Below are 22,133 nucleotides of genomic sequence, written 5' to 3' on the forward strand. Positions count from 1 at the left end.
TATGAGGGTAATTTAAAATAAATATGTGAAAGTATACATATAAAAAAGGTATTCTTCATTTACACTTGTAGCCAACATTTTTACATTGAAGTCGTACCCACGAAAAAATTTCCGGTGTTTGTTGAAAATTGCATTCTGGAACACTAGGTCTGCATTCTTTGACAGAGCCATGTGTGGTTGTCTTTAAAGGGACTGTTGCTTTCCAGTTTAGCACATTTTCACCAGTGCTATTCTACATCTGGCCTTCTTCACTCATTTATTGATACCATTTTGCCACTAGGAATTTGCGTTTGTGACTTCTGCTTATATGCTGACTAGGAAAATTGCTCACTGTTTCTTTTTTTTTTTTTTTCACTGTTTCTAATAGATAGCTTTCTTAATCCTTATCAGAGTTTTAAAGATGGTCTAATATTCTGATTGCAATTTTTGTTGGCCAGATTGGATTTTTTTTTTTTTTTTTTGGCTAGGGATCTCAATTCTGTAAGATTTTATATTTGGAGAATTAAATCTTTAAAAATTTTTTTACCACAACTATTTATAAAGGAGTACATTATAGCTTAATTTTAGTCACTGTCCTTTGGCATTTGTTAGGAACTAAATTGTTTATATTCTAGTAGTAATTCCTTATAACAAAAATGACTTCATCACTAGCCACAAATTAAACACAGACTTACTTATTGTTAATATATAGTAGGTCCATATAGTTTGCCCTTGAAGCTTATAAGCAGGTCCAAAAAAGTTTTGGATTTGAAACTTATTAGGCAACTCTATACTAAATGCCACTGAGACATTTAACTAGAATTTTGAATGTAACAGGTTTTTTTTTTTTTTTTTTTTTTAATCAAAGGAAGCAATTGGAAAGGGGTTTTGTTGGGATTTGTAAGGAGATTTCATGTATCTGGTACTGAGGGTCGAGAGTAAACCCTTTGTGTGAGTATTTCTAAAGGGACCTTTTTGTATACTTTAACTAACAAAAAGCCAAGTTAATATCAGGTTAAATTTACAATATTCAAAGAGGGTGTCTTGGTAAGATAATTAATATTTTAAATTATTTGGTAAATTGTATCACTTCAGGTGGAGGAAGCTAAACAGGAATTACAGGAAGTTGTTGAGTTTTTGAAAAATCCACAAAAATTTACTGTTCTTGGAGGTAAACTTCCGAAAGGTAAGGTATCTTCACTTTCCCATGACTTGACAAAACACTGTAATATATCACCAGTTTAACTTTTATCAGATTTACCTGATGAAAGTTTATTAGTAATTCTTAATTGCTATTTTACAAGTGCTCATTCTGAACATACTGTTTTGTTATCTTTTTTCTTTGATAATTTAAGTTTGTTATTTCAAACTTTTAAGTAAACTGCAACAAAAAGTAGTACAAAGAATTCCCTCCATGGTTTTAACTCAGACTCAAAATTTTTTTTAACATTTTGTTCTGTTTGTTAATTGGTTTTCTTTACATTATTTTTTAAACCATTTGCAAGTAAATTATAGATGTCATGCTCTTTTGCGCCTATATACCTCATCATGTGTTGCCTAAGAATTAAGGATATTCTCTTTATGCAATTTCAGTACAGTTATTAAAGTCAGGAAATTTAACACAGATCCAAAACTGTTATCTAATCCAAAGTCATATTCAGATACCAGCATTTATCTCAATGTGTAAACAGTATTGAAATAATACAGGAAAATTAGTTACAAAGCAGGTCCTGAAGTGACTCATTTATAGAGACAAATATGTTTGACTGTGTTTGAAAATATTGATCATTGGTGTGCCTTCAACCATGGCAGTGTATTTATTAATTAGTAATTATTTAAGTTCTTATCAGGTTGTGTTTTTGTTTTTTAATTTGAACCATTGTTCTTTTCCTTTAGGAATTCTTTTAGTTGGACCACCAGGAACAGGAAAGACACTTCTTGCCCGAGCTGTTGCTGGAGAAGCTGATGTTCCTTTTTATTATGCTTCTGGATCAGAATTTGATGAGATGTTTGTGGGTGTGGGAGCCAGCCGTATAAGAAATCTTTTTAGTAGGTTTAGCGGATCTTTCATATAGTAATAATTTCTCTTAATGTTAGAAAAAGAGGGTTTCTTAAACTCTTTCTTTGCTTCTTGTTTCTGATTTGATAGTTGGCTGAAATAGCCATTGTAGGATGCTAATCTCAGGTAACTTAGTGTGTGGGCTAAAATAAAACTATTACTTTTCTTTCCAATTAGTCAGAAGAGTTTGTGGAATCACTAGGCTGCTGGATGGGGCTGGGGTCTGTTGAAAACCTTTGGTTTTGTTTGTTTTGGGGGTTTTTTTGGTGTGTTTTGTTTTGTTTTGACCTTATTTACCAATTCTGCAGTATATATTTAAAAATTATTTGCCTCAAATCTGACTGTATATGGTTTGTATGACTAGGAAGAAGGAATACTCAGTGTTATAATTTTTTTTTCATTTGAGACTACTCTTCTTAAAGCAGTTAAGAAAGACCTTCTTTTATGTATTTGCTCCCTAATGAGTGTCTTTTATTGGCTTTTTAATTATCTTACAGGTTGTTAAATATTTATGCAATTTTATTTTAAAGGTGTTGATTTTATTAAACTTATTTGAATCTTTTCTGTCTTTAGGGGAAGCAAAAGCAAATGCCCCTTGTGTTATATTTATTGATGAATTGGATTCTGTTGGTGGGAAACGAATTGAATCTCCAATGCATCCATATTCACGGCAGACTATAAATCAACTTCTGGCTGAAATGGATGGGTAATTGAATCTTCTGTCTTGAGAATTTGGTGGTATATTTAGTAGCATTTCAGAGATAGGAAAAATTTTAAGTTTATAGGCAACAGAATAGCCTATGTGCAAGGAGTAAAGACAAGCTATTTTGACTATTGTTTTACTAATGGGATCATTGATAATTGATGTATTAACTACTCTTAAATTGAAAAGTGAAACTTTCATTTACTGTAGTATGACAGAAAAGCAGTGATTCTAGCTGAAAGTAGTTGTCTCTTTGGAGATGTGGAAGGAGAATATCCTCATTCCTGCACTGTTTGTGACTAGTTCTGAGGGTTGCTGTCGATCAAAAGCTTGCATCAGTTTTCATAATGTAAAAAGCAAGAGGTGGACTTGCTTTGAATGAAGCAGAGAAGTTTCTTAAAGTCATAAAAAATATTCTGAAAGTTTAAGAGTAAATAATTGGAATTGGTAAACTTGAAAATAATTTTTCAAAAAATCAGGAACTCAAGCTTCTTGTGTCGGGTTATCTCTTCCTAAGTAGAAAAATTACTGTGAAACCACAGATGATTTGGTGATTTATTATTAACAAGTGTTATTGAAGTGCACTGACCTTTTAAAAAGCAGTTAGGGATGTCTTGCTATTTGGGGCATTAAAAAGACAATCCCTTTTCTTTGCTGTTAATAAGATCGAAGATAAACAGTTGCGTAGAACATTTCTGTGTGTGTGCTGTTTTAACTTTCAGTGAAAAGATACTTTTTTTCCTTAATAGTTTTAAACCCAACGAAGGAGTTATCATCATAGGTGCCACAAATTTCCCGGAGGCATTAGATAAGTAAGTATTAAAATTTTTGTGATATACTGTAGAACAGTGATGAACTTTAAAAACATTGTGCTAAGTGAAGAAAACCCATCACAAAACATTATATATTATATGATTCCTTCTATATGAAATGTTCAGAATAAGCAGATGCATAGCAGTGGAAAGTAATTTAGTAGTTGCCAGAGGTTGGGCAAAGAGGAGGGAAAGAACTGCCAGTAGACTTGGGGTTTCTTTTGGCTGGAGAAAGTGGGGGAAGGGGATCAATATTCTCTCAAATTATTGTGGTGATGGTTAGACAACTCTGAATTTATTAATACCCACTGGATTGTCCACTTCAAATTCTATGACGTGAGAATTGTATCTCAGTAAAGCTACTAAAAGAATCTTTTTGTGACTTAAACATCACAGAACTTTCGGGGGTGGGTGGTAGCACATTTTTAAAAGTAAAATTTACTGTAGTTTAAGATTTTTATTGATTTTACTGTTTAAGTTATTCATACTTTCATTTGATCTAATAGTTGGTTCTTGCTTAACGGTCTAGTTTAACGTTTTATATAATACAGCAGTAAGATGGGTGTGTGGCTCTTATAATAGGCTGTTATAGAATTATTTCTTCCTTTACTGACACACTTGCTTCTCTTTGTCTCTGAAGGGTTGTATACTATCTTGATGGACACATTTATCTATAGGAACCTTTGTTTAGCCTTTCAGTTATTGAAATTATTATTTCAACCATGTTTTTCAAGGAACTAATCTGAATATTTATGCTCAAAATAAATGTCGGTTGCCCTTACCTTTTCATCTTCTCTTTAGGATATCAGTCCTGTTTTTATAACCAGACCTTCAGAACAGTTTATTAATTATATTTTCTTTTTGTATTCTCCTTGTAGTGCCTTAATACGCCCTGGTCGCTTTGACATGCAGGTTACAGTTCCAAGGCCAGATGTGAAAGGTCGGACAGAAATCTTGAAGTGGTACCTCAATAAAATAAAGTTTGATCAATGTAAGTCTAATTCTGTGATACAAACATTAACTCTGTGAAATGGTAATGTATCAGTTTACCCTGTTTGTGGTCCTTACTCAGGATGTCTTAAAAGACAAGTTCCTTTAAATGTTTTTTTTCTCTCCTTTTATTTGTCCTTAAAGTCTGTTTCTTAAGTAGTGTGTATCAGAGATTCTATAATTTTGAATCCCTATTTGAAAGAAAGTTTTCTTTTGAATATTGAGAAAGATAATATTTGATGAATCTATATATAAATGTTTCTTTAGATGAATGTAAAATATAAATTAATAGAACAAGTACCTGTATATTATGAGCATAGTACCTCACGATGTAATCACTTTGGGGCCAAAAGAGGGGAAGCAAAAGTATAAAACAAAATACATGGAAATATTATGGACCCACCTGAGTAGTAAAAGCATCTATTAACTGCAGTATTTTCAGAGATAACAGGATCAGTTCATAAAATCAAACATGTTTCCTCTTGTAATGTAGATTTTTGTGTCCAGAGTTATTTCAAGGTGAAATGATAATGTGCTTTTTCAATTTGTGATTGGGTGATAACTGAAAGTCTGTAAATCGTTATCTGACAACACTACCTTTCTTTGTTTTTCACAAAATTATTTAAGTATAAGAACTTATGTTATTTGTCCCAGTGACAATTTTTATGGTCTGTTCAGTAGCAATTTTTCCTTTTTCCTCTTAGAATTTAGTCAAGTTTTTTAAAAATTATAGCTCATGATTGCTATTTTCTTTTTTCTTTTGCAAAATGAGTTCTTTTTGCAGAGCTTTTTATTACTGCTTTTGAAATTTCAATGTTGTGTTCTGTCTGCATGTAGCTGTTGACCCAGAAATCATAGCTCGAGGCACTGTTGGCTTTTCTGGAGCAGAGTTGGAGAACCTTGTGAACCAGGCTGCGTTAAAGGCAGCTGTCGATGGAAAAGAGATGGTGACTATGAAGGAGCTGGAGTTCTCCAAAGACAAAATCCTGATGGGTAGGCTTCTTTTCTTTTTTTCCCCATGTTATGCTGTTCATTATGTTAGGGAAAAAATTCTTAATTTTGAGAGAAAGGTTATAAAAAAGAAAGGTATAGAAACATGCAAATATATACTCAAACATAGCACAAAGTTTGGCCTGTTACAGAAAAAATACACCGTATATTATACTCTTTGAAGGTGCCCATGGTTTTCTTCTTATCTGATATTGCTGATTAAAGAATAGTTAACTTTTTACTGTTTTTCAGTATTTTAAGTTTTATTTTAAACCTTAAATTGGCTTCCAGGGGCTTCCCTGGTGGGTCAGTGGTAAAGAAGCCACTTGCCAGTACAGGAGACACAGGTTCAATCCCTGATCTGGGAAAATCCCACATGCCATGGAATAACTAAGCCCGTGTGCCACGACTGCTGAGCCTGTCGTCTAGAGCCCAGGAGCCATGATTGCTGAGCCCACATGCCACAACTGCTTAAGCGTAGAGCCTGAGCTCCGCAACGAGAGAAGCCATTGCATTGAGAAACCTGTGCACCACAACTAGAGAGTAGTCCCCGCTCACCACACCTAGAGAAAAGCCCACACAGTAGCAACGACCCAGCACAGACATAAAGAAATTAAAATAAAGATTATTTAAATTGGCTTCAAAACAGGTTGTTAGGATATTCCTGTTAGAAGTTTATTTTCTAGAAATAAAGTTTTTTCCTTTTGATATAAGGAGTAAGATTATAGTTCTTAGAATTTGGTTTTCAATTGACAAATTATGGTTTACATGTGTTGTAGAGTGGAGTCTACTCATTTTTTAAACTTTTATGATGTTTTAAAATATTAATGATATTAAATCATATTACTCTAAGAATGACTTTGAGGCATATGAGCTTCATTCACTCAATATTCCTTCCTACTAGAGTATTTTACTTAAGTAAATTTTTATTCTTAGGGCCTGAGCGTAGAAGTGTGGAAATCGATAATAAAAACAAAACGATCACAGCGTATCATGAGTCTGGTCATGCTATTATTGCATATTACACGAAAGATGCAATGCCTATCAACAAAGCTACAATCATGCCTCGGGGGCCAACACTTGGACATGTGAGTATCTTTAGTTTTTCTTTTCTTTCAGATAATGCTCCCTAGTACCTTATGAAGGAAATTACTGATGAAAACATTTCAAAAGAAAATTCAGCTACTTCCTAAGTTTGTTGATACTTTCTTAACTTCCTCAGCTGTCTTGAATTCAGACATATGTGTGAAATCTATCTGCTAAATAAGGGTATCTTTAATATTTCAGATTTCAGGAATGACAACAAAATATAATTCTTAAAAGTGTAGTTGCTCTTTTCCCCTCAGAAGAAATTATGTTTCATAATGATTGGTTCAGTTGTTTTTCTAAGTTTTGTCTCATTGAGCATAAATTTCATTTTCATATCTTTCTAATTATAGACATTTTCAATATTTTTATTTAGCGAAGGACAGACAGTTGTATTGCAGCATTAACTACTTATTTATAAAATGCACTCTTTCCTCATTTTATACATTTCTGGTTTGGTCATCAGTCACCATGACTGTCTCTATGAAATGTTGCTGAGTTTTCAGCACATGGGTTAAGTAAGAGACACAAATGATAATTCAGGTTATTAACATGTATTTCAAAACTGTGTATGGATTTTTTCTTTGCTTTTCAATTGTCTAGGTGTCCCTGTTGCCTGAGAATGATCGGTGGAATGAAACTAGAGCTCAGCTGCTTGCCCAGATGGACGTCAGCATGGGCGGAAGAGTGGCAGAGGAACTTATATTTGGAAGTGACCATATTACAACAGGTTACTGTAAATAATGGCTTTAGTTCAAATTGTGTGCATTCGTTTAAAGGTTTTTTTTTTAACTTGAGCTCTATGAATGTTTTAAAATTTTAGGTGCTTCCAGTGATTTTGATAATGCAACCAAAATAGCAAAGCGCATGGTCACCAAATTTGGAATGAGTGAAAAGGTAATAGCTAATTTTAACCCTCCCTCATGTATCACGTGATGATATGAAGAGTGTTTCTTTCTGAGAGAAGGTTCTATTATAAATTGATAGATTTTCCTGTTTCATTCCAAATGGACTTGACAAAGCTTACTTTATAAACTAAACCTCATTTTCTTAGAAATGGCACACACTCTTTCTATTCCAGTTGCTCAGACAGTAACAGTTATTCATGAATTAACCAAATGATAATATAAATTCTTTAGCTCTTTCTGTTCATATGACATCAAAGATCTACTTGTTGAGCTTGCTTAATTTGCCCTTTCCACGTTCTCTACATATCTGCTTTATCACCGTGGCTCCATGAAACAATTCCAGTATACTGTGACTGTGAATTTCTGGACTAGAATAGCTGCTAAAGTTTTCCAAGAAAACTTTAGAACTTGGTACTCAGAACCATGCATGCTAAGTTGCTTCAGTCATGTCCGACTCAGTGCAACACTATGGACTATAACCTACCAGGCTCCTCTGTCCATGGGATTCTCCAGGCAAGGATACTGGAGTGGATTGCCATGCCCTCCTCCAGGGGATCTTCTCGACCCAGGATCGAACCCATGTCTCATATCTCCTGCATTGGCAGGGAGGTTCTTTACCTCTAGCGCCAACTGGAAGCCCACTGAGAACCATACTTGGGTTTTAAAATTCTCTCTATACATTTTAATATTATGTTTTCGCTTGTGACTCAGCTGGTAAAGAATCCGCCTGCAATGTGGGAGACCTGGCTTCCATCCCTGGGTTGGGAAGATCCCCTGGAGAAGGGAAAGGCTACCCACTCCTGTATTCTGGCCTGGAGAATTCCATGGACTGTATAGTTCATGGGGTTGCGAAGAGTTGGACACGACTGAGTGACTTTCACTTCACTTATTATACTTTCAGAAGAAGAATGAATTTTTTTTGCCCTCAAGGGCATTTTTATATTGTAAGTTTTCCTTGCTCTTGTGATACTTATTTTCTTATGGTTTAGTCCTCCCTCTGTTACATACATGAGTTGGAGATTTTTATGTTGAATTTCTTTCTTTTCATTGATTTTAGCTTGGAGTTATGACCTACAGTGATACAGGGAAACTGAGTCCAGAAACTCAATCTGCTATTGAACAGGAAATCAGAATCCTTTTGAGGGTAATAATTTTTTTTTTTAATGTTTGTTTATCTGTTTAGTCAAAATGTGCCTGAAAATTTCGGTGGATGCAAAATAGCTAAAGTTCCACTGTTCTTTAGAAATGTCAGTATATCTCATAAAGTTAATAGGGGCATGATTGCTACCGGAAGTACAGTAGGTACTCTTTCCATTAGATGGCAGGCTTACTTTGGTATTACGTGTTATGTTAGGTTCAAATGTAGTGGTATGACTGTTCAGTCGCATCTGTGTCTTTGCAACCCCATGGACTGTAGCCTGCCAGTCTCCTCTGTCCATGGGATTCTCCAGGCGTGAATAGTAGAGTGGGTTGCCATTCCCTTTTCTAGGGGACCTTCCCAACCCAGGATTGAACCTGGTCTCCTGCACTGTAGGCAGATTTTTTATCATCTGAGCTGCCAGGGAAGCCCCAGGTTCAAATGTACATGAGCCTTAAAAGTGTGAAACCTGATGGTCTTACATGTTATAAAGGGGTACATTCCAAGGAAGTTTTTAAACTTACTGCTAATACTTGATTTTTAGCTATAATATTCCATAATATATTTCTAATAATTTATATATTTAATGTGGTTATTTCATTTGGACATTTTGGTTATGTTCACAATGTCTAGTAATTGTATTATATTTATATATCTGTGTTTCTTGGTTTTGGTAAATTCATTGTTAACGTTTTCTACCCATTTTTATAAGGGCAAAAATGATTAGCTATTCAAATATTGACATTTGTACAGGCAAATGTGATACTGTCAAAAATAAACTGTTGTTATTGCTATTAATCATAAACTGATAAACTTACTTCAGACTCACTTTGGAAAGAGAATTGAAGGATTTAAGTGATATGTTCAAGCTGGGTTGCAAAAAAAAAAAAGTATAAAAGTCAAACATCATTTCTAGTGATAGACTGTTACAATATTGCGAAGTAAAAGAATGGAAATCTGTATCTTTTCTGGACATTCTAAATTGAGTAAATTGGTGAAATGTTAAGAGACAAAATGAACAAACTCCCTTTACTTTTAGCATGTATGTTGAATAAAGAAGTAGATTTCTGTGTTTACAGAACTTACTTAGAAAGCAGATGAGTAGTGTATACTTTTATTTCTTAAGTAGGTTTCTGTGTAAGTGGACCTTGGTTATCTATAGGATAGATTTGGAGGTTAAAAATACAAAAAACTTTTCATACTGGAAAGTATGAAAGTTATTGTCAGGGAACCAAGCTTTTAAATGCTTTTATGTTTTATAGATAGAAATCAGTAGATCTTATATATTTTTTTAGAGTACATAAAGGGTTTTTTTTTCCCCCATTTATGGCTTTACTTCAGAGGTTTCTGCTTTTTACATATCTGCTTTATATTTCAGGATTCATATGAGCGAGCAAAACATATCTTGAAGACTCATGCAAAAGAGCACAAGAATCTGGCAGAAGCTTTATTGACCTACGAGACTTTGGATGCCAAAGAGATTCAAATTGTTCTTGAGGGGAAGAAGTTGGAAGTGAGATGATAGCTCTTCAAATGGATGTATTGCTGGTTTTATTGCAAGACCATAAGTAGCATTGAAGCAGTCTTCTTTTGCAACTCTTTTTCCCATTCTTGACTTGGTATCATTCAGAGGTGTGAAACACTTTGTCAGTCTTTTGTCACATTCATCTAATTTTGATTATTCTCATGATGGACACCTATTGCAAGTAGCAAATTTATGAAAATAAAGAGCTATCAGGATTGAAAACAGCTTGTTTGAGAAGTGTCAGTTGGTTATTAAGTTGAAAATAAATAATGATTTTATGGTTGGTTACAGTGTTAGATGTGAATAGAAAGTGTGCCTTTAGCTTTTGGAGGTATTTTTACTTAGCAAAGTAAAATTCATGAAGGATTGTCTTTGTTTCTAGGTAGTACCATTTATCTTTGATAAAGAAATGATGCTGTTTGGCTGTTGGTACATCATAGTTCTGCATTCATTACTGGAAACTTCAAGATGCACTTAATTATGATCTAGATCATATATAAGGTGTTTTTAAAAAAAAAATTAAGAGTGGAGAAGTGTGAACTTACAGATACAATCAGAATTTAAATAACTTTTAAAAAATGCAGCTTGCATTTTCATAATTTTTTTTTAAAACATCACTATTACTCTGAAACCTCGAATTCTGAATAACAATGTAATTATGCTTGGCAGTGAAACCAAAATAAAACCAAAAACTCAGTCCTCTTCAGAGTGAACTTTTGAATTACTCTGTGTTAGAAATGGAAAGTTGTGTTTACTTTTCAATCAGATTTTGTGAATATTAATGTGTTGTTACAGGATTTACAGATGACTTTATTTAGCTCAGTAGAAAAATTATTTTAGAGCACATTGTATTGGCTTTACAACCAAATTTTATTCTTGAAGTGATTTTATTAAAATTACCTATAGTTTTCTAGTAACTTTTAAACTGTTTATGGTCTTCATTGAGGTTGATAGAGGGAGCTTGCTACATGATATTTCTGCCCTTTTGTTTGGGTAATTTAAAATTTTGATGTACTTTCAACGTTAGAGAAACATTATCAGAATAATACAAGGATCTTCCTTATACTCTTGATTCAGATTCACTAACTGTTTTCATTTGCCCCAGTTTCTTCTGGCCCTTCCTCCGTTTTCCTTTCCTCCCTGCCCCCTGTCTGTTTATATATGTTTGTATACATGTCTTTGTGTGGACATGTTTTCATTTCTGTAGGTAGACTTCCAGAAATTGCTGCCTGAGGTGCTGAATTTCTGTTTAATTTCTTAAGAATCTGAAGAACTGTTTTAAAAGTAACTATATAAATATATAATTTTATGTTCCATCTACCAGTGTATGAAATATTCCAGTTTATCCATATCTTGTACGTTTCTTACAGTCTTGTCTTTTTGACAGTCATTTAGTGGGTATGAAGTAGAGTCTCATCGTAGATCTAACTTACATTGCCCTTGGGCTGGTGATTCCGTGTCCTCTGCTAGACGCTTGGCCTATGTATGTCCTCTTTGGAGAAATGTCCATTCAGCTCCTCCCTCCCTGCTTTGGTTAGTTGTCTTCTATGTTGTAAGAGATCACATATTCTGAAGACAAGTCCTTTATCACATGAATCTTGTGGGTTTTTTTTAAATCCAGTCTATAATATCTCTTATTTGTATAGTGTTTAATTCATTCATATTTAATACTTATATGGTTGCTTTTACATTTGCGATTTTGCTGTTTGTTTTTTGTTTTTCTCATATCTCAAGGGATTCCCTGTCTTCATTTTCCTTTTTTTTTTTTCTGGCTGTGTGACATACCTTATGGGATCTTAGTTCCCCAACCAGGGATTGAACCCAGACCCTTGGCAGTGACAGCACAGAGTCCTACCCACTGGACCACCAGGGAATTCCCTGTTCCTCCTCTTCTGAGTTCTGTCCTAGTAGTTGCTGCAGGGATGATGATAGGCATTTATCACTCTTAATTACAGTCTACTTCAAAATAATACAAATTTAATTCTGTAAAAATGTAGTAACTTTGTTCTAATATATCTCCTTTTTTTCTCTTCTTTGTGCTATAGTTGTCATGTTACATTTGTATGTCTTATAACAACTTGACAGTACAGTGACATAACTACTGCTTTATATAATCTTAAATCCTCAGTCTTTATCTGGGGGTGTCTTTATTTTGCCTTTTGTTTTTTTAAAGAATATTTTTGCTGGATATGGAGTACATGATTAAAAGTTTATTCTTTAAATACTTTGAACATGTCATCTCACAAACCCCTGACCTCCATTATTTTTGGTGAGAAGTCAGTGTCAATGGTAATGATTATGTTAATAGAAAATAGCTATTGATGCTTTCAAGAAGTTTCCCTTAGCCCTGTCTGTTTAACAGTTTGACTCTGATGGATATTAAGTGTGGATCTCCTTGAGGCTTTCCTACTTAGGATTTCTTGAGCTTCTTGGATCTATGGATAAATGTTTTTCATCAGATTTAAGAAGTCTGGGGCAATTATTTCTTCAAATATATTTATTTGCCCTTTCTCTTCTTCTTCTGGGATTCTTTTTCACATGTGTTAATATACTTGATGATGATGTGGTTTCTGAGGCTTTGTTCATTTTCTTCATTGCTTCTCTCTCCTTCAGATTGAATACTTTCTGTTGATTCTTCAGGTTTACTGATTCTTCTTTCAACTGAATTTTTCATTTTACATCTTATATTTTTCAGCTCTGAGTTTGTATTTGGTTCTTTCCTATACTTTGTATCTCTTTATTGAGGTTCTTTATGCATTGCATCATTTTTATCATAGGTCTCATTAATTCTTCAAACATGACTTCCATTAGTTCTTTGAGCATGCTCATAATAGCTGCTTTTAAATCTTTGCTAATTGCAGCATCTGGAGATACTCAGTTCCAGCTGAATGCTTTTCTTCCTCAATAAGGATACATAAGGGTAATCTTGTTGAATTTCAGATAATGTAGCAATTACTGATTCTGAAATTTTTCCCTAGAGGTTTGTTCTTGTTTAGTATTCGCCATCAGTAAATTGGTGAAATCTGTCTCCATGACAGTGTGCAGCCACTGGTATGTCTGCTCCTTTATTTAAAAAAAATGTTAACTCTTGCTTCCTAACAGTTTCTGCTGTGACTGCATAGCTTAGTATTTAGCGAAAGGGTTGGACAGAGGTTGTGTCCAAACCCCATCAGTCAGGCCTCCACTCTGCCAGTGGATCTATGTGGGCTGGCAAGTACATTCAGTGTTCAACTCATTTGCAAGTCTTGTCTGGTCTTTGCTTTCTGCTGGGCTTTTTCCTTCTCCCTTGTTCATGTGTGCAGGTTTGGGCAACTGTGAGTATGTGGATGGCCTCAGTTTCCACTTTGCATGCCTGTAAATCCGGAGTATTTAGAAGTGCTTATCAAACCCAGATGGCTGTCTTCTTCCCTCCCAGAACTTCCAGTGAAATCCCTCGCAACTCTATTGTTTGCCCCACATGGGACTATAACCTCAGTGAACCCTGTTTGCTTACACCATTTTACAGTGCATCATGTCAGGTGAGTCCCTTCCAGCAGAGGCAGCAGGCCTTGTTCCCAGGATCTGCTGTCACTCTGGTTGAACTGCTGCCCGAGAAGGTCCAGGATGGGGCAGCACAGGCAGCCCACAGGCTCACACGTTCTTTCCTAAACTGGGTGTCAGGAGTAAGCACTTCTTGGTTTGTTGTAGATATTCAGTTCATTTCCAGAGTGCTGAGATGGCTGTTTTATTCAACTGTTTGTCCAGATTTATAGCTGCTTTTTAGAGATGATTCATCAGTCTCTTCCCCTCATCATGCTGAACGTGAATTTTCCAACTTATTCTGAATCACATTCCACCCAAATTAGCTTCATAAGGATAGACTTCAAGAGGACTCAAACTTCTCAAAGCTATCTGTTCAAAGCTACCACAGTGCCAGAGTTTTATAAGTAACCTATACCTACTTTTGATAATTGATATATGTTTTATTTTTAGATATTCTTTGTATTTGTTCATACTCATTTTAAAAGTAAATACTGAGTTATTTCAGTCTGCTTAGTTATAAGCATATTTTTTGATGTAATATTTTAATAAAATATGTTGGAATGTAGACTTGATCTTTGGATTGAAAGAAACAACGCTTAGTCATGGACATCAACTTTGTAGAGTTGATACATTTGAACTGAGGTTTTTATTTCTATGCAAATTCTCCCTTGCCCCCTATCTGTCACATTAATCCCTATTCTTCTAGGCAAGAATGTAATTCCCCTATACTCCCTCCTGTCTTTTAAAATAGAAACTTAATTTACTTATGTATCAGTGCTTCATACAGGAATACAATGGGTGGCTAATCTGTTATGAATTTGAGAATGCATTTCATGGAAAAAGGTTACAGAGCTGCTGAAGAGGGAGGGCTAGAGAGAGAGAGAGGTTGTAAAACTTAGTTTGGGGAGCTTGTTAGGAATCTAATTTTCTGCAGTTCTGGAAGCAGGTGTGTAACATGCCCAGGGAACCTGGAATCTAAAGAAACTTGTAACTGGCTCAGGACGGGAGAAGAACTGCTAATGTATTGAGACTGTTCTGCGTTTTCTGCATTTGCTTTGACAAATTCCTTTTGAATGCTTACAGAGGACCAAATGTTGGTCTAGAGAGAAAGTGAGCCATGTTGGGGGATCCTTGTTAGATACTATACAGAAGGGTACTTAGAGGTGTGGACGGGCCCCAGAAAAGGATAATCTGAAATGGTGCTCTGGATTCCTTAAGAGCTAAGAAGAAAAGTCAACAGAGTGGATTACATACACTTAGGTCAACGGAGTTACAGGTGAGAAAGCTGTGGGCACAGAAATACCACTGAGAGTAATAGCTTTAAAACAAGTGCCAGATCCAGACTGCTCAAAACCATCTCACTTAACTCTGCTACTCCCTGCAGTTTTGATCCTGGCGGGTCGGAAACCATAAACTCCCAGCTAGAGGAGGAAGAATGGAATTAGGCAGGGAAGCTAAAGAGGACCATGCCTGCCTTCCACCCCTGCTGCTCGTGGGCATCCTGTAATGTGGCTGAGCTGGTCAACCCTGACTTGGTGTTTTTATAGTTAGAGACTGGAAATTCTTTTTAAGTACTTTGTGAGTAAAAGCAATTCTGGACTTTTTATTATTTGAGAGTAAGTTTTTTCAACCTGGGTTGGGAGAAGAACCTCTGAAAATTTCAAAGGGTAGTGGGAGATGGTGTTGCCTTCTAATTATATTCCATGAGTCAAAAATAGTGCTTACATATATTAACAGATTTTTGTTTGAACATTTTTGGATGATAACAATTCATAAGATTTTTCAGGATCAAACTATTTGTGTAGTTTCCATCATAATCATGTATGGGATACATGTGTGAAAAACTAACAAAGCTGCTGCCATCTTTGTACTTTCTAAGTTTTTGTTGAAGTGTAGTTAATTTACAATGTAAAATAATTTACAAAGTATAGTTAATTTACAATGTATTAGTTTTAAGTGTACAGCAAAGTGATTCAGTTATATATATCTATACTCCTTTTTCAGCTTCCTTTTCATTATAAGTCACTACAAGATACAGTGTAATTCCATGTGCTATACAGTAAGTCATTGTTTATCTATTTTATATGTAGTAGTAGAAGATAAAATATGCAAGGTAGGATCAAGTGCCAGGCTAACAGTATCCTGTACATAGAAGGATCTGTTAAGGGGATAAAAAGATAACTTGAAGACCTGTAGCATGTGAAATTCCTTAAGCTATTATGGGTTGATTTCACACAAGAGGTATTTCTTCTTTTATCAACCAGTTGCCTCCTTTCACATGTTAAAGACCAGTTGTTAGTAAACTTGAGGTGTTAGTAATGTCTGTATAGCTCTCCTAGAAATTCTGAACTTGGTGATGAAAGACACAGAGGTTGGAGAAGATGGAGGAAGAAGACAAAATAGGATTGAAGAAGATGGTTGCTAAAGGATTTCAGGAAGAACAAAAGAGCCTCTGTTTTTATATTATTAGGAAATATGCATCTTTGTTCAAAAAGAAACCTAAATCCACTATAATAAAAAATACAAAATAACTGAATGATTGTTAAGAAATTTGTGAATCAAACTTTGCAAAGCCTGGTGCAGTGTTCCCTGGTGGGGAGAAAGCATAGCAGATGCCAGGTAGAAGCATGTTGTCAGTATTAACAATGTGAGGCCAAAAGGTTCACAATTTTTAATTTTTAACTTTGGTGAAAGAGTGTTTTATACTGTTATAGCACAAAGAAAGCCAACTTTAAAATTTATCAAAATTTTGGCCTTCCCTGGTGGCTCAGATGGTAAAGAATTTGCCTTCAATGCAGGAGACCTGGGTTCGATCCCTGGATTGGGAATATCCCCTGGAGAAAGGATAGGCTACCCACTCCAGTGTTTTTGCCTGGAGAATTCCACGGACAGTGCAGCTTGGCAAGCTACAGTCCATGGGGTTGCAAGAATCGGATATGACTGAGTGACTAACCCTCACTTTCAATGTGATTTTTTTTTCCTGTTTGAGAAGTTGACCGATGGGCAAGTGCTTACCTGTGCCGTGGTTTGGTTCCACTTTCTGTATGCTTTTTCTTCCTTGTTAGATTTTAAGATTCTTAAGTTCATGCTGCTTCTTGGTGTCATAAAATCTCAAATCCTCATACATAATTTGAAGAAACAGGTGTTGGAGGAACACATAGAATATAAAATATCTCCTTTGGTTAGATTTTATTTAAAAAAATAGATCTTTTAAAAATAAACCTTTTTAAAGAAAAGTGAGCTGTTACTATGCTTCTCACTACCCTAAATCACAAAGTTCATTTATCTGCCAAAGCTGTTGGTCACTGTTAAAACTGATTATACTGTTAACATTATATTTTGTAATAATTTGTGATGCTAAGATGATAGTTTAGATTTGTGCTTAATTTGGGGGGGTAAGTATTTCTTTAAATGGATAATGCTGATTTGTTTTTTTAAAGTGTGTTAACATAAATTCTCACATAAAGTTTTACCAGGACTTTCAAACTATATCCTTTTTCCTATGCACCTAGTACCATCAGTATGAAGTCATCCACTTAATGGATAAATTTGATGAGCTGTTAAGGCAGTGAAAATATCAAGATCCCATGGATTAAATTATCACAGAACTGAAGAGCAAATGTCTTGAGGCAAGATGATGAAATTGAACTACTATCCATGTCAAGTAAGAGTAGAAAATTTCTGGTACCCATGGTTAATTTGTGAACTGATGGTATCCTTTGATCATTAAAAAAAAAAATGTAGTTCCTTAATTGTAAGCTAAGAATGTTACATTAATTATGTATGTTAATTCCTTTTCTATATTTGGATTTATACTAAATTTTTGGTCTCAAGTTTTATGTGGCCAAATGTACTGATATTTTCTAATTTCCATTTTTTTGGAAAGATCTTCTAAATATAATACCACTCATATCCATATTTTCTTCTAAAATATTTAATGGTTTTTATTAAAAAGACTGACTCTTACTAACTTGGAGTTTATTTTGGTGATACCTTGAGATGAGTAGTTACTTCTTATCAGTAACTGATTTTTCCCAAACCATTTATTAATAATCCATATCATTTCTCATTGATTTGTATAGTTTTTGTTATATTAAGAAGTTCTCACCTCTATATTGTTTTCCAGTAATATGCTTATTCACCGTCATGGCATTATTTGAATCTTAGATAGGCTTAGTGGGAGTCTTAGTTGTGGGTATTCTAGGGAACAACTTTTTAGAGGACGTCTGTTTCCATAGAAATTGGGAATGGGAAATCTTAGGTTTCAACTGCTTGGGGATCCAGACAGCATTTGACCAAGGAAATACAGAATTATAGAGATGATGTAATGAAGACTATTTGAGTATCTTGGTCCATACAAAAACACTAAGAGTAAACCAATCTTGACAACCTACCTGAAGTCCTGATGTGTAGTTCTCTCTGCAGCTTGGTAGTGCTTTGACCCTCATTCCAGGCTGCTTCAGGAAGTGTCAAGAGTCTTTTTCAGATATCACTATAGTTTGTACTGGTCTCATAGGTCACCCTGGAGAATACTGTGGAGGCAGAAGACAAAAGATAATTTTTTGGTTTGGCTATTGTGGAAGCAAATGCTTGGTGATCAAGCATTGATACCAGTCACACACAACAAAACCATTTGGTGTAGCTAAGCTGGATAGCCCTGAGAAATATTTATTTGTTTTTGTTCGTTGCTCTTTCATCAGTGAAAACGCTGTCCTGGAACCAGACATCACTTCAACAGGGACATAGCCTCTCTTCAGAGTTCTTTGGTGCATTCTAGCAGCAATTTCTGCAGAAGGTCTGGACACTTGGCTTCTGAGTCACTAATCCCAAAACTGTGTTGGCAATTCATTCAGTCTACAAAGAACAAAATGGCATTAAATGGCCTCTGAAGAATAAATACGTAAATTAATTTGTCTTGCTGTAAAATAAGGCTGCCATACATTCAGATTTGCTGGTGCATCTTGTGAAATGGAGGTATCTGTTCCTTTTGAATTTGGTTAATCAAAAGTCTTAACTTCAAATCATTAACAAATGGAACAGGAACTTGGTGAGTTTTGGGTTAGCCTGTTTTCTATTAACTGTTGTGAGCCTGCTTCTGCTTCACCCACAATACTAGGTTTAGTCCAATTGTAACTACTTTGGATCAGTAACTACATTAAAAGGAGTTTCTTTATATACTCACCTGTTTATGCCAGTATGGATTCAACCTGTTTTGCTTTATTCCTAAGAAATGGAATAAAGATGGAAACACACAAGTTGCAGACAGATGGAAGCAAGGGAAAAGATTATTTAAGTTTGGGAAATGTTAAAGAGGATGGAACATAAGATGCTTCATAAAAATGGAGTTGATAATATTCTGCAAGGCCATTATGATGATTACATTTAGGAGTGGGAAATAGATTTGGGTGAATAAAGCAAATGAACAAAGAGACTATTAAGAGGAAACAAAAAAGATGTCCCTAGAGTCAGACACAGCTGAGCGCGCGCGCGCACACACACATATACACACACACACTAGTTAGCAAATTACTGAAAAATCTGGCTAATAGGGTTTTAGTGAAATTTAGCTATATTAAATGTTTTTTAATTTGTAGCAATGATCTTATACTTCAGTTTAAAAAAGCCCATCTTATTTGCATTTGCTTGATTTTTTATAATCTGCATATTATCAATATTGCATCTTTCTGGTGAAATCTATACCAACAGTTTGTGCCTTCCTTAAGTACCACCAGAAACTCAACTCTCTTCCTATGACAAGATTATAATTTAAAAAGTTCTTCATTCTGGTTGTCAAAAGAATACCCAGATATCAAAACAATAATGCTTCATAAATTATAATGAAAAATAATGTAATATCACAGTAAAAAATTTTAAAAGCCCAGATATAAATACATCAAGAAGGGTATAGGATTTACATTTAAAAAAAGCTTCCAAAGGTTAATCAGGGACATAAAATAGGACAGAGACATAACACCTACCTGGATACACTGATACAAGTGATTATCAAGATTCTCTTAACCTAATTAAATAAAAATTTCACTGAGAATTCTCTTTAATTGGCATGGTGATTAAAAAGTCATCTCAAATAATGTAGAAATATTGCCAAGAGAATGCTGGAAAGGACAAATAAGGGGAGGAACTTTGGACCTACAAAGGATATTTAAAAATATTTTAAATACTACCTATGCTAGAAGCAGCAGACCATTCAATGGAACAGAATGGGAAACCCAGAAACAGAACATCAGAGTTAAAAAGTGGTATTTTAAACTTGATGAGAAAAGATGGATTATTTCGGACACGTGAATAATCATTTTTTAAAAAAGTTCTCAAACGTTACACTACGCTCCAAAATACATCTTGGATTGATTTAAGATTTGATTGGGGAAAATAAAAGCAAAAAAATTAAAATGAAGAAAATGTGTACATGGAGGCTGGACCACGGGAGGATCAGAGGGATGCGGAAACGCCGTTTCGTTTCATCTGGAGAACCTGAGTTGGTTTCCCCTAAATTTGCACTTGATAATACCTGTTACCACAATTTCTGGAACCATGAAAACAGTTTTCTGTAGTTACACTCGCTAAATTTCGCTGTTCCAAGAGGGATGTGGAAAGGAATAAGCTGAGGGATAAGTAGATTTAGAGGTTTTTTTTTTAGGAAAGCCCTAAAAAAGCTCTGGGGGACAGGCTTTCAGCATCGTGAAGCTCCTCGTCGCTCCAGCCCCAATTTCTTGCAAAGACGTCTTTCTCACCTGCTCTGTCTTCTGTTAAACATCCGGAAATGCTTAGCCAACAAGCACAGTTGGTTGAAAAGTGCCTAGCACCGCCCACAGTCAATCTCAGACTTGAGCCGCGGGGTCTAGCACATGCGCACTGAGCGGTGTGGCCGGACAGGTCTCTGTGCCTACAGGCAGGAACACCCGCTTCCGAGGCGCGCAGGCGCACTGTGTTTAGCGGTGTCGCTTAGCTACGACTCTTCTGGGCTGAAAGATTGGAAACCGCGGAGCTTCCCAACTGGGATATTGTCGGGGGACTGCTTAGGCTTATCTGTGGCACTTCTGTTGGGTTTAGGGGACAGTGAAGAGCCGAGGGGGAGGTGAGGTGTGTTTGAAGCCCGTGGGCTCTGTGATGAAGAAGATTTTTGGCTTCGGGAGTAAGAAGGGCGAGTCGCCCTTAGGCTCCTCCATCAGCCCGGGGAGAGACGGCGGTCAGAGAAGCAGCTTCCAGTGCGGGTATCGCATCCGAGACAAGGACCTCGGAAAGATCCACAAAGCTGCCATTGTAGGGAACGTAGCCAAAGTGCAGCAGATTCTGTTGCTGGGGAAGAATGGCCTGAACGACAGGGACAAGATGAACAGGTAAGCGAGGTGGAAGGGCCTGGCAGAGGTCCCTCCGGTGAGTTTCCTCTCCAAGGCTCGCGGACACCTTCCTGGGATCCAGCGCCCTGCAGACTTTATGGGCAGCAAAAAGCCTTAGCTCATTTTGGGCCGACTTACAATTTCCCTTATAGAGCTGATAAGTTTTACTGATAAGTTTTGAAGTCATTTAACTGAATGTCAGTAATCAGAGTAATGAAATGAAACATAAATAGTATCTTTTCCCCCTTTCTTCATCTTCCTTTTTATTTGTTATAATGCATGGTTTAGCATGATGTACTCATGAGTAAGAGCTCTTACGTTCTGTAGCTTTCAAGAAATCTGGAATCTCTTGGCGGTCACATTTTTTTCTTATGTGATTTATGGAAACACTTCTTCATGGATCGCCTCTTGTGGATCATGGCAGTGGACAGATTTCAGATGCTGTTAGCATCTTACTTTTAATGTACACATTTTTATACCGTAAGGCTATATATTATAGAAAACTGCATAGTGAGCAAAATAATTCCCATGCCAGATCAACTTCTGGATTAAAAATTCTTCAGATACAATTCAATATCCGTTTTATATCAGTGTATGCCTAAGTGTATATTTTCTTTGCTGAAGGACCTTAGAAGCTTTGAAGTAGGACGCTGGCTGTGTCCCTGAATAGGAAGACATTTTATTAGGGTGTATGGTCTTTCAATATTTAAACCAAATCAACATATTGTGGATTTAAAGATTTTGGGTTACATATGCTATCTTTAATTGTTGTGATGAAATTAAAAGTTTTGTATAGTAGAGGAAGATTTGCCCTTCTAGATATCAAAATGGGCTGTAAGTGTCCACAAAGTGTTCATTTACTAACAAGTGAAAAGAGAGAGAAATGAATGGAACAGAATGCCCAAACACCCAAATATATGTAAGAATTTAGAATTTGATGCTGATGACATTTTCTATTAGAAAAGATAAATTATGTGTAGATGGTGGAGAAATAACCTGGTAACTATTTAGAGAAAAGTAGCTAGATTTTTATCTCACAAAAAAAGCTTCAGATGGAGTATGGATC

General features: G+C 35.5%; 2 protein-coding genes and 1 pseudogene across 9 annotated transcripts in view; 2 read left to right on the plus strand and 1 right to left on the minus strand.

Annotated features, from left to right (window-relative positions):
- YME1L1 (YME1 like 1 ATPase) overlaps positions 1-10,416 on the plus strand; it is a 28,994-nt gene extending 18,578 nt beyond the window's left edge. For all 3 annotated transcript variants that reach the window (XM_043479673.1, XM_043479672.1, XM_043479671.1), the window contains exons 10-20: positions 1,075-1,165; positions 1,876-2,028; positions 2,612-2,744; positions 3,491-3,553; positions 4,432-4,544; positions 5,381-5,536; positions 6,470-6,621; positions 7,223-7,349; positions 7,443-7,516; positions 8,585-8,671; positions 10,044-10,416. In XM_043479673.1, coding sequence (XP_043335608.1) covers positions 1,075-1,165; positions 1,876-2,028; positions 2,612-2,744; positions 3,491-3,553; positions 4,432-4,544; positions 5,381-5,536; positions 6,470-6,621; positions 7,223-7,349; positions 7,443-7,516; positions 8,585-8,671; positions 10,044-10,187 — 1,293 coding nt within the window. In that variant the 3' untranslated portion in view covers positions 10,188-10,416. The remainder of the gene's footprint in view (positions 1-1,074; positions 1,166-1,875; positions 2,029-2,611; positions 2,745-3,490; positions 3,554-4,431; positions 4,545-5,380; positions 5,537-6,469; positions 6,622-7,222; positions 7,350-7,442; positions 7,517-8,584; positions 8,672-10,043) is intronic.
- LOC122448396 overlaps positions 1-20,526 on the minus strand; it is a 34,474-nt pseudogene extending 13,948 nt beyond the window's left edge.
- ANKRD26 (ankyrin repeat domain 26) overlaps positions 20,144-22,133 on the plus strand; it is a 71,099-nt gene continuing 69,109 nt past the window's right edge. For 2 of the 6 annotated variants that reach the window (XR_006271591.1, XM_043479668.1), the window contains exon 1: positions 20,144-21,067. Coding sequence is in view for 4 of the 6 variants with exons in the window: in XM_043479668.1 (XP_043335603.1) it covers positions 20,838-21,067 (230 nt within the window). In the remaining 2 variants the exon portion in view is untranslated. The remainder of the gene's footprint in view (positions 21,068-22,133) is intronic. The other 4 variants (XM_043479667.1, XM_043479670.1, XR_006271590.1 and 1 more) reach the window with 3 other exon arrangements.

The sequence above is a fragment of the Cervus canadensis genome, chromosome 10, assembly GCF_019320065.1.
Source record: "Cervus canadensis isolate Bull #8, Minnesota chromosome 10, ASM1932006v1, whole genome shotgun sequence".
NCBI classification, from domain to species: domain Eukaryota; kingdom Metazoa; phylum Chordata; class Mammalia; order Artiodactyla; family Cervidae; genus Cervus; species Cervus canadensis.